Source organism: Periplaneta americana, chromosome 8 (genome assembly GCF_040183065.1).
Source record: "Periplaneta americana isolate PAMFEO1 chromosome 8, P.americana_PAMFEO1_priV1, whole genome shotgun sequence".
NCBI lineage: Eukaryota > Metazoa > Arthropoda > Insecta > Blattodea > Blattidae > Periplaneta > Periplaneta americana.
Window position 1 is genome coordinate 18,310,001 of NC_091124.1, and position 14,649 is coordinate 18,324,649.

The following is a 14,649-nucleotide window of genomic DNA, read 5'->3' on the forward strand; positions in this document are numbered from 1 at the left end:
CTAATTTTTAAGAAGCTGTGGTGCGAGTACAGTGAATAATATTTAAATGTTATTTCCTTTTAATTTTATGCCATTTTTCCATTATTTTAAGGGCATTTCATTGATCATTTTAAGTAGATTTTTAGGTCATTAACATCCGCCCTCTAGTTATTAGAATTAGGCTTTTGGGTAATCCACCGTTCCAGGACACTGTGGATTATCCGAAAGCCTATTTGAAGAAAACAGCCATAGTCCAGAAACATAAATTTTCAGGAGACACAAAACAACTATCTGGCATGGCTGTTGTTGACACTTCAAGTATGAAATTCATCCTGCCATTTCTTAAGGTGTTGTAGAAATGTGGGAAAACTGAAATACATTTATAACTGAAATTGCCTCATAGAAATACACGTGTAAATGCAGGTAACTGTGGACAATTGTTTTAAGAAAAAATATTTTCTTGTGGCTGAAGTGTGCCTCTCCTTTAATCTTCTTCTTCTTTATTACAACTTGTTTCATCTCTTTTCGTTGCTTATGCTTCTTCCGTGGGGTTACTTCTGCAGCTAAAGATGACTCCGTAACTATAGACGACTCCAAATGACAAAGTATTTTTCTCTGACGTGGCTTTTGCCGCGTACTTAAGAAACATTAGGCTGCCAATCTACTGCAGTTTAAAATTGCATGGATAAATGTTTCAGTCCACACCTGTGGAGCAACGGTTAGCGCATCTGACCGCGCAACCAGGTGGCCCAGGTTCGAATCCCGGTCGGGGCAAGTTACCTGGTTGAGGTTTTTTGCGGGGTTTTCTCTCAACCTAATTTGAGCAAATGCTGGGTAACTTTCGGTGCTGCACCCCGGACTCATTTCACCGGCATTATCACCTTCATCGCATTCGGACGCTAAGAAACCTGAGATGTTGATAAAGCGTCGTAAAATAATCTATTAAAAAACCAACTTGTAATGCTATAAAATTATTCAGAGTATGGCGGAGATAGTAAATTCTAGTGGTAAGGGAAAGAAATTATATATATATATATATATATATATATATATATATATATATATATATATATCTCGGAGGTTTTTTTTTAATTGGAAACACTCTGAAAGGAATGGAAAGATGTATTGGAACTGCAAAAAGAAAGATCAGTGTTCGAGAAGAGCAATAAAGAAATCCTGTATATGTCACTTCACATGGCACTAGGCCTATATAACCTGTTATAACGTGATAGCGAAGTATGTGCTATATCAGGTCATCTCCTAACAGAATAAGTAGTTTGAAATTTTAATAGGAAATAGTAATATGCGTTACAAGAGCGGTATATTGAAGTTTTCATGTTCGAGGAAAAGACTGAAAAAGCGAAACGTAGTTGAGCTTTTTTAATTTCCGAGAACATGAAAACAAACATACCGCTCGTGTATCGTACATTATTTTGTGCGAAGATCGTTTATTACATACCTGAAAGAGGAATTTCTAATTAGTTGCAATGAAATCTCCATATTGGTTTCTGTTCAATGCCGGCAACTTTGGAAAACAAATATATCTATCTTCAACATTGTCGCTATAAAATGTTTTCTGTGTTTACTATATTCCAGCAGGCCGTGATATATACGTCTGTCTCCCCCCCCCCCCAGTCTATAAATGCGAACTTAAAACAAACGGTATGTAATGATTTATTTTTCATTTTAATATTTTAACAATATTATTTATATAACATATTGCAGTAATAACATCGGCATCTGGAATCTTGTTGATTTTTCTACGGCTTCCTTAATGTTACTTGCATTACAAATGCAGTAACTTTAGGTGTTGTAGAATTTACTTAATTTTTGCAAATATTTAAAAACAATAATTAACAGTGCAATTTAGGTGAAATTGCAGTGGTAAGTTTCCAATTTATAATTATTACTATGTTAAACGTCTCTAAAAATAATATGTTAAAAGCCTAAAGCAGTAAAATGAATGTCGCGCTTAAGCGGTAAGAAGAGGGAAATTGTTATGTGTGTTACGTTGGGAATACTGAATGTAGGTATTTCACACTTACCGCGTATTGGTTTTGTGCGGAAAGCAAGCAAATACGCACGATCTCGCACAAACGCTATTAATGTGAAGTAACAGATTTGGGAGCTACAGAGGTCTGTGTGTTGACAGCAAGAACTATTATAGAGCCGTAACACTGGCAACGAGGTCATCCGCTGACGTCGAGTGCAAGACCGCTGATACAGTACTTACACACCAAAATATCTGCTATGATTTCTGGGGAATTTGGGAAAGTTTCCAGGTGAATTGCAGCTTCAACGAGGAAGCGGTAAGAATTGCCAAATGCATCGCTGCTTATAGTTGGGTAGAGCAACAGTGGCGAAAGCAGAGAAGTTTACCTCACTATACTCCAAGCAATAATGCCTCGTGTATTACGTACGCTTCTTTTGTGCTTGCACTTCCGCTTTTCAGTGATGGACTCTGCCCTGAGTTTTCGTTCTTCTATGAAAAGATTTGCTCGTATGGAAAAATAATTACATCACAAGGGTAGTTTTTTCAAAACTGAAACAATCTTTCTTTGATTTGAGAAAATCAATATCCCTGGATGGCCATGCATTGATATCGTTCTTCACAAAACCCCAAACAAAGAAATCGGGTGGCGTCAGGTCTGAAGAATTTGGAAGACACGTAATTGGCCACCATGACCTCACCAGTTTATGTTGAATGTTATTCACGAACTTCTTTTCCTCAATGAGGCAGTTCTCTGTCGCAGCTGTGGTATGAAAAACAAATATGATCCGTTCCTGGAGATCCACATAGCGCAGTGCCTGAACCACGTTACACGCGGTAGAGTTAAAGTTGACAAGTTGTGTATGGCTTAAGCGTTATTTAAGAGGAGTAACCTTCAGAAATAAATTAGAAATGGCGAGCTCGAATATAAGGGGTCGACTAAGAAATGGTAAAATAAATTTTGAAGTACCATTGAACATGGAATCAACACGTTCTAAGATTCCAATTAACAATTTAATTAGGACATTACTGAAATACAAACCTCAAGGAACAAGAAATTCAGGAGGACCACATCGCCGATGCGTAGATCAACTTAACGGACATATGATCCGCACCTACAAGAGGAAGAAGACGACGGACGAAGAAGAAAGATTATTTTTCCTCTTTACTGTATTAATATATTTAATTCTCCTTTCCCATTATCTTTGTTTCTGCTCTCCCAACCGTTTTTTTACGCGAAAGTCTATATTCGATCTGACATGCAAGGTTTACTCTGACTTCACTAGTAGTATCATGGAACCAAGTGTAAGATGAACTTCATGCCTCGCGGTTTTCCACGCGTAGCGTCGTGAGTGAATGAATGAAGGGAGAAAGGACGAAGTGTAAGTTAAAAGGTACCTACACGATGTTATCGCGTCCTTGCAAGAGCTCTTGGGACTCATCTTAATCTTTATGTGAGCTCCTAGCCTAAAGGCCATTTATCTCAATTAAAGGACGTAAGTAAATTTTGCAGGGGGAAAAGCCGAAAGATCGCTATCCGCCTCGCTCTGGTCTCTATTTAACGTGCCTCTAGGTTTTCCACACGGTCCTCCCCCTTATGTGGTAGCTATTAGGTTACGTCCATTTTTTTCGATTTTTCCCTTCAAAACTCTCTTCAGATCCTTGAAACGGAACAGTGAAAATCGGACTGAGACAGGTGACCAACAAATTTGGAGCGCTGTAGTCCACCGCTGTAGAGTAACGGTTAGCTTGCCGTGAAACGACCGGACCCGGGTTCAAATCCTGGTTGGGGGTTTTCCGAGGTTTTCCCTCAACCACTTGAAACATAATTGCTTGCTAACTTTCGGCGTTGGATCTCGGACTCATTTCACTTTCATTAACGAATCATCCTTACTTGTTACAGGTCGACCAGGAGAACATGGCGAACGCAGTTCTGGGATTCGCCTACAGGTGGCATCTGTCTCCGGGAGCTGCACGAATCTCAAGAAGCCACAGGGACTTCAATAGTGGACTGCGGTAGATCGGGGGAGTGTAGCTTCCTCGGATAGATGGTGTCTTAGAGAGTCGCGGAATCGACGGCAGCATGGCCCTCTGGTTAAAAGATGCAGAAAAATACAAACACAAAAATTGCGAGCAGATGCCATCGATCTCACAATGAGAAGCCTGCAGAGGAACATCGCTGGGAAGCGTAAGTATGCACTCCTGTTAGAACTGGATGCTGTGGCTGAATCGATACGATGGCATCAAGAAGTGAATCACGTGCTTGAAGAGCGAACCTAAGGACTTCAAAATCATCTCAAGATGGGAAGATTGCACAATAAACCTAAGGCTTCGGTCCTTGCCTACGGCCCCTCCTTTGGAAGAAAAACAAAAGAAAAAACAAAGAACGCGCTATTACAAGCCTCATTCAGGGATTTTGGCTCCTGCAAAAAGTAGATAGATTGAGAACAGGTTACTCATCAGTCATCACAACTAGCGGGCTGGGTCACACAGTTCAGGCCGCCTAGTCATAACACCTAACACTTCCTTCTTATCATGTCGCGGTACACTCCGTCTTGAAACAGAATATTCTTCCACATGTCCCGTCACTAACCACTACGTCTGTTGAGTAAACAATGTCATGATGACTTATATTTTCTTAACATGAGTGTCCCTCAGCTACGAGCATAGATATTATTTTCATTCCTCCTGTTCCCTCTTCCCCTCCTATTCACATCTGTGATTAAATTTCCTTCTTATGACCCAACACACAGCTCGCTCACTAGCCAAACAACCAAGGGCAGGGGCCATTAACGTTGAATCGAGCTGTGCATACGAGAACCTTCTAATTGTTTCTCCTCCCATTTCCCCCTTCTTTCAATACATCATTCTACACCATACCTGCACAAACAGCGCTCAACGAGCGCGCGCTCCTTCGTAGCTGGAGAGCGGTGTTTACCGCTCGCCGAAACGGAGAGGAAGATACGTCAGAATGACATAAACTTGCTATAGGTAGGGGACAGGGAAATGACCACTCAGTTGTCTAGTGGAGTGCAGTGTGTAGGCCTATTTTCAGTAACTGTTTCACGTTGCTTACCTACTGCTACAGTACAGTATGGAGGAATCTATAAAACGGAACATAACATTTAACATTTAACGATTTAAGCTCGAACTTATTGATCTTCAATGTGACCCAAGGGCTAAAGATCGTTTGAATAATACTGCTAGCCTGGTTGAGTTTTACAAGACTAAACATTAGCAATAATATCCACAACTACAGAGGCTAGCTATGAAAATGATTGCTATGTTTTTTCTCAACATTTATATTTGTGAGCAACTGTTTTCTACAATCAACTTTAATAAAGGCAGACATCGAACATCTGTAACTGATGTTTCATTACTATCAGTAGGCTGCTGTTCCTTTCAGCTGCAACAGCATAAAAACTCGTTTTGATGTACTGATAAATAAAAATATAACAAAATGATATTGTATATTTAAGTAGCTATAGAATGTCTATTATTTCTGTAAAATAAATATTAATTAATTAATTAATAGTCCAAGATAGTTTTGCAAACACTGAACGGGAATTCATTTCATAAGCACTCGTAATAGTACTTCCTTTTTGTGTAATTTTGTACGAGATCACCCCTTCATCCAGTCCACCCTTATACAGAGCGCAGCTAATATCTGCATTCCGCTCATGAGCTGTGAGCCGGCTCGAAGAGCGCAAACCTTGTGCAGGCCTGTTCTACACGATCCGTCTAGCTCCATTATTTAATTTTTGGATAGACCAGGGTGTAGTCAACTCGTCTGTATTAGCATTCATTCAATTCTTAACACCATCCTAAATTTACATACCAAGAATGGAGACGTTTCATGCAATCCAAGGTCGTCTTTCTTTTCTTTCCTTCTTATGTTCCATTCCTTTGCTTTCTTCTCTTCTATCCCTATTCCTCATTCTCTTCCTCACCTATTCTCTACTTCTTCCCCTTTTCTCTTTTTCTTCGATTCCTCTTCTTCTTACTCTTCCATTTCTAATCACTCTCTCTTCCCCTTCCTTTCTCTTCTGCTTCTCTTTCTCTTCTCTTCTATTCTTCTTCCTTCATCTTCTTGTAATCTATCCTCTTCCTTTCTCTTTCTCGTCTTCTATTCTATCACTTCTACTCCTCTTCCTTTCTTCTCCATTTACTCTCTTCAATTCCCTCCTCCTTCTTCTTCTGGCTTGTTCTTATTGTCTGTCATTTGCTTATGTATGCATAGCCTTGTTTAACATCTTATTTCCGTACTTACAGCTGGCAGCGCTGCACCGTATATATGGAACTGTGTCACGCTGAACAAGTCCGAGCTTGTTGCCTTGCTGATTCAATTCAGTGAATTTGGCGAATGACGTCACAGCCTTCGGCTCGCGCCGTGGTAAAAGCTATCGACGCCTACCTCTATTCCTTGTACAGCACTAGCATCCCAATCGCCGGTCACTTATACAACTGGAAAGGCGAAACTTCAGAGTGCGTGCAAGTCACGAACGTGGGATCCCACCCACACAGGGCGTGATGTTATATAGCATTACCTATTGATCTATTCTACAGGGTGTTTCCGAGGTGGTGTTACAAACTTTCAGGGATGATGGCGAAGGGCACATGTATCAATTTGAGATAAGGAACCATGGTCCGGAAATGACAGAGTCGAAAGTTATAAGCAAAAATAGTTGTGTGGAAATGGAATTGTAATTTGGCACCAAGTGCCCTCCTTCCCTTAACTTTTGGAACAGTCGTGGAAAAATGGTATAGGTCGGATGTCTCCTACGTGGGTACTGGCCCCATACAATCTGTGAGCTTGTCTACTGTTCCCATTGGCTCATCCGTATTCGAAAATCAGGTCTGCTTATTCCGCTCTCGTGTACTCCTCCTTTTCACTAGGACTGATAGACTAGACGCTGCAACATATACACTGCTTAGTGTTGCCAATTCAGCGGTTTTCCCGCTAAATCTAGCTTTTTCGTATAACCGTCTCGCGGGTAAAATTATATTATCCCGCTTAGCGGGAATACTAGCGGTTTTTAATTTTTAAAGTTTCTGAAATGAAATTCACATTAGCATTATAAGCGGCTTTCATCATTATATTTCATTCGTTTAGTGTGTGTTTTGTGAAATAATGGATCTGTTAATGTAGTGATAATTCCATATTATATATGTTCCCGTTAAAACTGGAAATCGTCAAGACCAGTGTGAACTCCGCAAAACCCGTTTGAACTAGTAAAAACTAGTTTAAGCAAGTAAAGATAGATAGAAAGTGAGTTTTCGTAGGATCTAGAATCAGTGTCAGGTTAGGTTTGGTTTGTTTAGGTTTTTGTTTTGTAAAAGGCCTAAAAAAACTTAAACAAACCAAAACTGACCTATCATTGATTCTCGATCTTACGAAAATTCGCTTTCTATCTATCTATATTTTAAAACCAGTTTTTACTAGTTGAAACAGGTTTTGTCGAATTTTGGGTTTTAACGGTAACATATATCATGCAATAAGAATTTAAATGTGTTGTGTCTGTGATAAAAGTGTTCAAAATTGCTTTATAGCGCCACAATGGCAATGATAAAAGTGTGCAATATTCGTTACATTGGCGGGCGGATGCTCCATATTGACCGTTAATATTAATGTTATTATTATTATTATTATTATTACTGAATAATAAGTATACATTAAAATCTAGAGATATTTGTCAGAAAATCGCGGGTTTTCGAAAACATCCAGCGGGATTATACGAACAACTGTTGGCAACACTGACACTGCTGTCTACAAACGTGGATATCAGGACCGACCATGTCCGTTACACATTACGCTATCTGCATTGCTTTAGTGTATATTCCTGTCCCCACCCCTCAGACAGCGCACTGAATGGAATACTGTAAGTAGACAACGTAAACAACGTCAGATGAATACAGTATGTGTAAGACGTACAGATAAATACACATAAATAAGGTGTACAGAGGAATAAAATTATTTAATTTCCACAGAACTATTTTTGCTTGTAACTTTAGACTCGGTCATTTCCGGACCAGGGTTCCTTATCTCAAATTGATACATGTGCCCTTCGCCATCATCCCTGAAAGTTTGTAACACCACCTCAGAAACATCCTGTATAAGGCTTTTCACAAGCAACAGACGACTTTAATTCCTCGTACTTTCTTCATTTTCTGCATAATCTTAAACATTTTGGCACTGACATATTACACAAGAAATGTAATTTTTTTTCATTACATCCCTCTGGCATAACTTCATCGTATGTGTCCACCATTTTGTGCTTGTACAAGTAACAGTCTCTCTTCAATGCTTGCTCTGTACAGCGCTCTGAGTTCGTTTTCAGGAATATCTGCCACAGTCTGTGCGATGGAGTCCTTCAACTCATCAATTGTAGATTTGCTCAAGAACAGTTCTTACTTCAGATAGCCCCACCACAACTAACAATCTGCTGCGTTTAATGTCTGGCGATCTTGCGGGCCAGATTACAGAAAAATTCCTACTGATAACAGGATCACCAGAACAATCAGAAATAAACAAACTCATCATATTCTTGTTTAGTCAACTGTCCAAGGCAGATCTGAACCTCATAAGTGGTACCAACAAGGCACCACTCACGATGCAATCAAGCCGGTGTCCAGTTTCTTTCCCCCCTCCATTGCATACATCGCCGACTAGCTACATATTACACTAATCAGACTTCAGATGTATACAAACAATTTATTGTTCTTACTCTGACACAAATCGTTACCTGATAATAGATGTACGGTAGTGGCGAAAAAAACCGGACGGACCCTTGTAGCTGATTTCAGAGCCTTGTTCGCTCCAGAGCACGATAGACTGGTAACTAAGGCTTTCGTGGTTCGAATCCTGCCTGGGAAGGAAACTTTTTTTGTTCCTTATTCAAATTTATTCCCAATGCTTTTCGATTGCTGGTAAAATTCATGTCCTGGGAATAATGAGCTAATTAAGTAGTAAAATATCGCTGCAATTGAAAAGTATTGGGAATAAATTTGAATAAGGAAAAAAAAAGTTTCCTTCCCTGGCAGGATTCGAACCACGAAAGTCTTAGCTAACAGTCTATCGTGCTCTGGAGTGAACAAGGCTCTGAAATCAGCTACAAGGATCGGTCCGGTTTTTTTTTTTTTTGCCACTAGTGTACATATCAGGCAGAATCTCAATCAGAGGAAAAGGAAAGATTGGGGTAGCTTTTCACGGAACTTTCACGTTTCTTTCGCCAATGCTTCACCATGAGGCGGCAACATTGACTGAAGTGATGCTTATAGTAAATAAGACAGAAGAATGAGGGCTTTATTTGTGAATTTTCCGTCTTCCTCAACATTACAAAAATTAATTTGACCAAATTATTCTATTTTATGTTCAATATCCATTAAAATACCAGAAAGGAGATAAACGGTAGTTGCCGCCAACACTCTCACTACAGTCATCCTCATTGTCGAAATATTTACCTAATCATATATTTTTCAAAGTACATCAAAATGACTACTGATTAATAATAATAATTTATTTATTTATTTATTTAGAATATTAACGTGCAAAAACAACAGCACAAGGCCAATTACAGTTTAGCACGATACAAAACAGAACAAAACAACAAATGATGATGAGAATGAATGATAGAAAATGGCAATGAGATGAAATACAAACAATATAATAGTCTACATCAATCATTGATAAAATAATAATTATAAAATTATAAAATTAGTACAATGAGATAATTGAAATAATGGAATAGTCTACATTAATCAATTGACCAAATGCAAGAAATAAAATGGACCACCCTTAATGACTTTACAAAAAAATAAATAATCAAGATCCTGACGTCTGGTGAACAAACTACCGCAATTGAAATAATTGCATTTAATCTCATAGTTATAATCGGAATTTGGTAAAAATCTATAAGAACACAAGAAAATAAATTTTCTTTGAATATTCTCCAATTTAGCCGAGTCAGTGGAAGTAATGGAGTTCCATACAACAGATGCATATTCAAGCTTGGATCTAACCAACGTATAGTATAAAATTAATAAACACATAGGAGTGGAAAAAGAATAAGTTATAGACCTAATTAGACCAAGCATTCTTAACGAATGGGTATAAATATGTTGCACATGATCATGGAAATATAATTTAGAATCAAGTAGGACGCCAAGATCTCTAATACAATCTTTCTTAGTAATTACGACATTACTGAGAGAATAGTTAAATTTTAGGGAGATAGTTTTCCGTGAAAAGGAAATAACAAAAGTTTTGGATTGATTAATTTTCATTCCATTTTCAACAGACCATTGTGAAATTGAATTAATGTCATTTTGAATAATTTGACAATCGACCAAACTATTAATTTTGCGAAAGATTTTGAGATCATCCGCAAATAAAAGGCAGCTAGAACTTATTCTTTTACTTATATCATTTATAAATAATAAAAATAAGAGAGGTCCCAATGTAGACCCTTGAGGAACACCGCATAAACTATTAAATGGAACCGAGAGAGAATTACCTAGTCGAACACAAGACTGTCTATCTGTTAATAATAATAATAATAATAATAATAATAATAATAATAATAATCATAATAATAATAATAATACTTACTTACTGGCTTTTAAGGAACCCGGAGGTTCATTGCCGCCCTCACATAAGCCCGCCATTGGTCCCTATCCTGAGCAAGATTAATTCATTCTCTGTCATCATATCCCACCTCCCTCAAATCCATTTTAATATTATCTTCCCATCTACGTCTCGGTCTCCCTAAAGGTCTTTTTCCCTCCGGCCTCCCAACTAACACTCTATATGCATTTCTGGATTCTCCCATACGTGCTACATGCCCTGCCCATCTCAAACGTCTGGATTTAATGTTCCTAATTATGTCAGGTGAAGAATACAATGCGTGCAGTTCTGTGTTGTGTAACTTTCTCCATTCTCCTGTAACTTCATCCTTCTTAGCACCAAATATTTTCCTAAGCACCTTATTCTCAAACACCCTTAACCTGTGTTCCTCTCTCAAAGTGAGAGTCCAAGTTTCACAACCATAAAGAACAAAATAATAATAATAATAATAATAATAATAATAATAATAATAATAATAATAATAATAGGCCTAATGGAATGTAACGATATAAAATATAAAGCCAATCAATTATTTTTACAATTGTAATTATCACCAATATCACTATTAAAACATTTATAATCTAATTTATTACCTCTGATTGAGGTTCTGGCTGTTATGTATAGTCTATCTATTATCAGGCAGTACATCTCACTTGACGATATGTGTCAGAGGAAGAACAATTGTTTGTATGCATCTGAAGTCTGACTAGTGGAATATGTAGCTAATCGGCGATGTATGCATTGGATGAGGAAGGAACTGGCTACCCTACCCCATTATCTCCTGGCCTAGTTGCCTTATGAGTGATGACTTATTGGTGTTACTTATGAGTTCAAACCTGTCTTATAATAATAATAATAATAATAATAATAATAATAATAATAATGTTTTATTTTCGCTGGCAGAGTTAAGGCCATAAGGCCTTCTCTTCCACTCAACCAGCCTTAATCAATACAATACATAAATTTAAATTACAAATATTTACACTACACTTAAACGGTTCTCCAGCAATATTCTTCACTACACATTTATTTAAATTTAGATAAATCTATAAGGTAAAGTAGTAACTTAATTTATGAGCTAATTTAATTCAATGAATTATAATTAATTTAATATTTGAGATAGCTAGTAAAATGATGAAAATTAATTTAATATAACATTACTTGGACTATGTTACAGGGAGAATATATATATATATATATATATATATATATATATATATATTTCTATTTCTATAATGAGAATATTAATGTAATTGCCATTAGAGGTTTTGTAAATCTATTTAGAAAAATTAATGATAATAATAATAATAAGAATGGACAGATGTTCGTTTCATTATAAGTAACAAATATTAATCAGCAATTCATCTGTTAAGTAAGAATTTATGTAATTTTGACCTAAATGAAGTTATTGTCCAACAACCCCTTATATCACTCGGAAGCGAGTTCCAATTTCTAGCAACTGAAACTGTATAGGAGGAAGAATATAAAGATGTCTTGTGGTAGGGTATAATGAGTAAATTGTTATGATGAGATCTTTTACTTAGCTGATGATATGCGGATAAATTTTGGAAACGAGAAGCCAAATAGATTGGGGTAGCGGTGCGCAGAATTTGAAATAAGAGAACAAGAGAATGCAGGGCTCGTCGATCGCTTAGCCTTAGCCAAGACAGAGTTTGGAAAGACGGGGAAACATGATCATACTTACGAATATTACAAATATAACGGACGCACGCATTATGCACACGTTGTAGCCTGTTGCTCAAATTTGCATTTAGGTTACTTAATATAATATCGCAGTAGTCAAATTGTGGCACCACGAGTGTTTGTACAAGGATTAATTTTAATTTATCAGGAAGAAAGTGCTTCAATCGCTTTAATGAGTGAATAATGGAAAATATTTTTTTGGAAGTGTGATTCACTTGTTCATTCCATTCCAGGTGACAATCCATATAAATACCAAGGTTCTTCACAGTCGTACTGTATGGAATAGTAGTATTATTTACAATTATCGGTGGCAAATTTTGCTTGTTACACTTCGATCTTTGATGTCCTATTAAGATTGCCTGCGATTTACTTGAATTTAAATTAAGTCCGTGCATTTTCGACCATATGGATATAGAATTCAAGTCATCATCAGTGGCGTAGCATGAAATTTTGAGTAGGGGAAGCTAACTCAAGTTGTCTTTCATGCAATATGAGAAAACGTATTACAAAAATACAGTCTTAAAATAAATAGTAGTAAATTTCAAGTCAGGAGTCGAAGATTGGGTGGAACATCGTAAGTAACACCAATAAGGCATGATCTCAAATGATACGTAATAAAATATGATTTCACGGTTTACACATATCTCTAACAAATAGACAAGCGTACGTATAACATTAGCTCACTCCCTGTCATACTTAGAGAAATCACAGTATTAGTATCATTACGTAAGTATGCGTCTGTCTTTTGGTTGTGTCCTTCATTGACAGCAAGGGAGTCGGTCATTAGTTTTTTAAATCACACTTTTGTTCGTAAGTCAGTTTTGATAATACAATTGTCCTAAAAAAATTCAAGTAGATTGGTGTCAGGAACTGTTATTTCGCTCATTATTTATTATATTAGCCACAATGCACACTAACACTTCAACTGAACACAACTGACGAAAAGGGATAACGCGGAAACTACTTATTTCAAATGTTAAAGCTAGCTTCTTTGCGAGCCTTGCGACTAGGATAGCTTAGGAAGGGATGGAAAATCTGCGGGGTGGATTACACAGAAGAAACCGGTCTGCTTGGAAGCTGGTGTGTGCAGGCTTCTTGTTTACTGCTGCATCACAAATCATCCTGAGCTGCCGCATCACAATATAAATTCTATTAAAATTGATAAATAATTTTCTTCATAAACTGCAGGTTTATTATGAAATTATTATTAACTGGGGAAGCTAAGCTTTTTAGCTTACATTGACGCTACGCCACTGGTCATCATTAACTTTAGTTATTGGCGTCATTTATGTAGTTAGGTTGAGTATGCAGATAGATTTGTATGTCGTCAGCATAAATATGGTGTCGGCAGGATGTTAGATTAGAAGAAATATCATTCGGACAGTTGACTAAACAACATTTGCACTGCCAATATAAGATAATATAATATATTAACATGCGTAATCAAAATAATAATAATAATAATAATAATAATAATAATAATAATAATAATTACCTCTGACAGATTCCATTATGAGGCAGTACATCTCACTTGATGATACGTGTCAGAGGAAGAACAATTGTTTGAATGCATCTGAAGTCTGACTAGTGTAATATGTAGCTAATCGGCGATGTATGCAACGGAGAGGGAAAGGAACTGGCCACCCTACCTCATTATCTCCTGGGTTAGTTGCCTTCTTGGTATCACTTGTGAAGTTCGGAGCTGTCTTCGGACAGTTGACTAAACGACAAAAATAATCTTCCTCCTTTCACCGCCGTCATAGTGTCATGCCTTATACAAATTTCTACTTCATGAACGAATATGACGCATCGAAGAACTGCTACTATTTTCACGGCAGTGTGTAGATTTTATATATATTTTACGAAAAGGCGGCCTGACTCACAAACATCGTGGAGGCCTTGTGCAGCTGTGATGTAAGGTAGGTTATATGTAGCCAGCGAGTTAGCACACAGATGTGAAGGATGCCTCCAGGCTGCAACTTGCTTGTAGTCACGTACTAACAGTCCGCAGGTGCCAACAGAGCATATAAATATGCGCTCCTCTGCACACGTTAAGTTTCAATATTTATAGTATCTTACAGTCACGGCTGTGGTTGCAACTATTCCGTGCCATTTATTCCTCTTTCCGAGATTTCGTATTTTTTATTACAGTGACTATTATTATTATTATTATTATTATTATTATTATATTATTATTACTTACTGCCTTTTAAGGAACCCGGAGGTTCATTGCCGCCCTCACATAAGCCCGCCATTGGTCCCTATCCTGAGCAAGATTAATCCAGTCTCTATCATCATATCCCACCTCCCTCAAATCCATTTTAATATTATTTTCCCACCTACGTCTCGGCCT

General features: G+C 37.4%; 1 protein-coding gene across 1 annotated transcript in view; it reads right to left on the minus strand.

Annotated features, from left to right (window-relative positions):
* Window positions 1-14,103, minus strand: part of Ude (Uracil-DNA degrading factor) — a 65,806-nt gene extending 51,703 nt beyond the window's left edge. The window contains exon 1 of the mRNA XM_069832494.1: window positions 13,946-14,103. Within this exon, the coding sequence (XP_069688595.1) occupies window positions 13,946-13,950 (5 nt within the window). The 5' untranslated portion in view covers window positions 13,951-14,103. The remainder of the gene's footprint in view (window positions 1-13,945) is intronic.
* Between the last annotated feature and the right edge of the window lie 546 nt (window positions 14,104-14,649).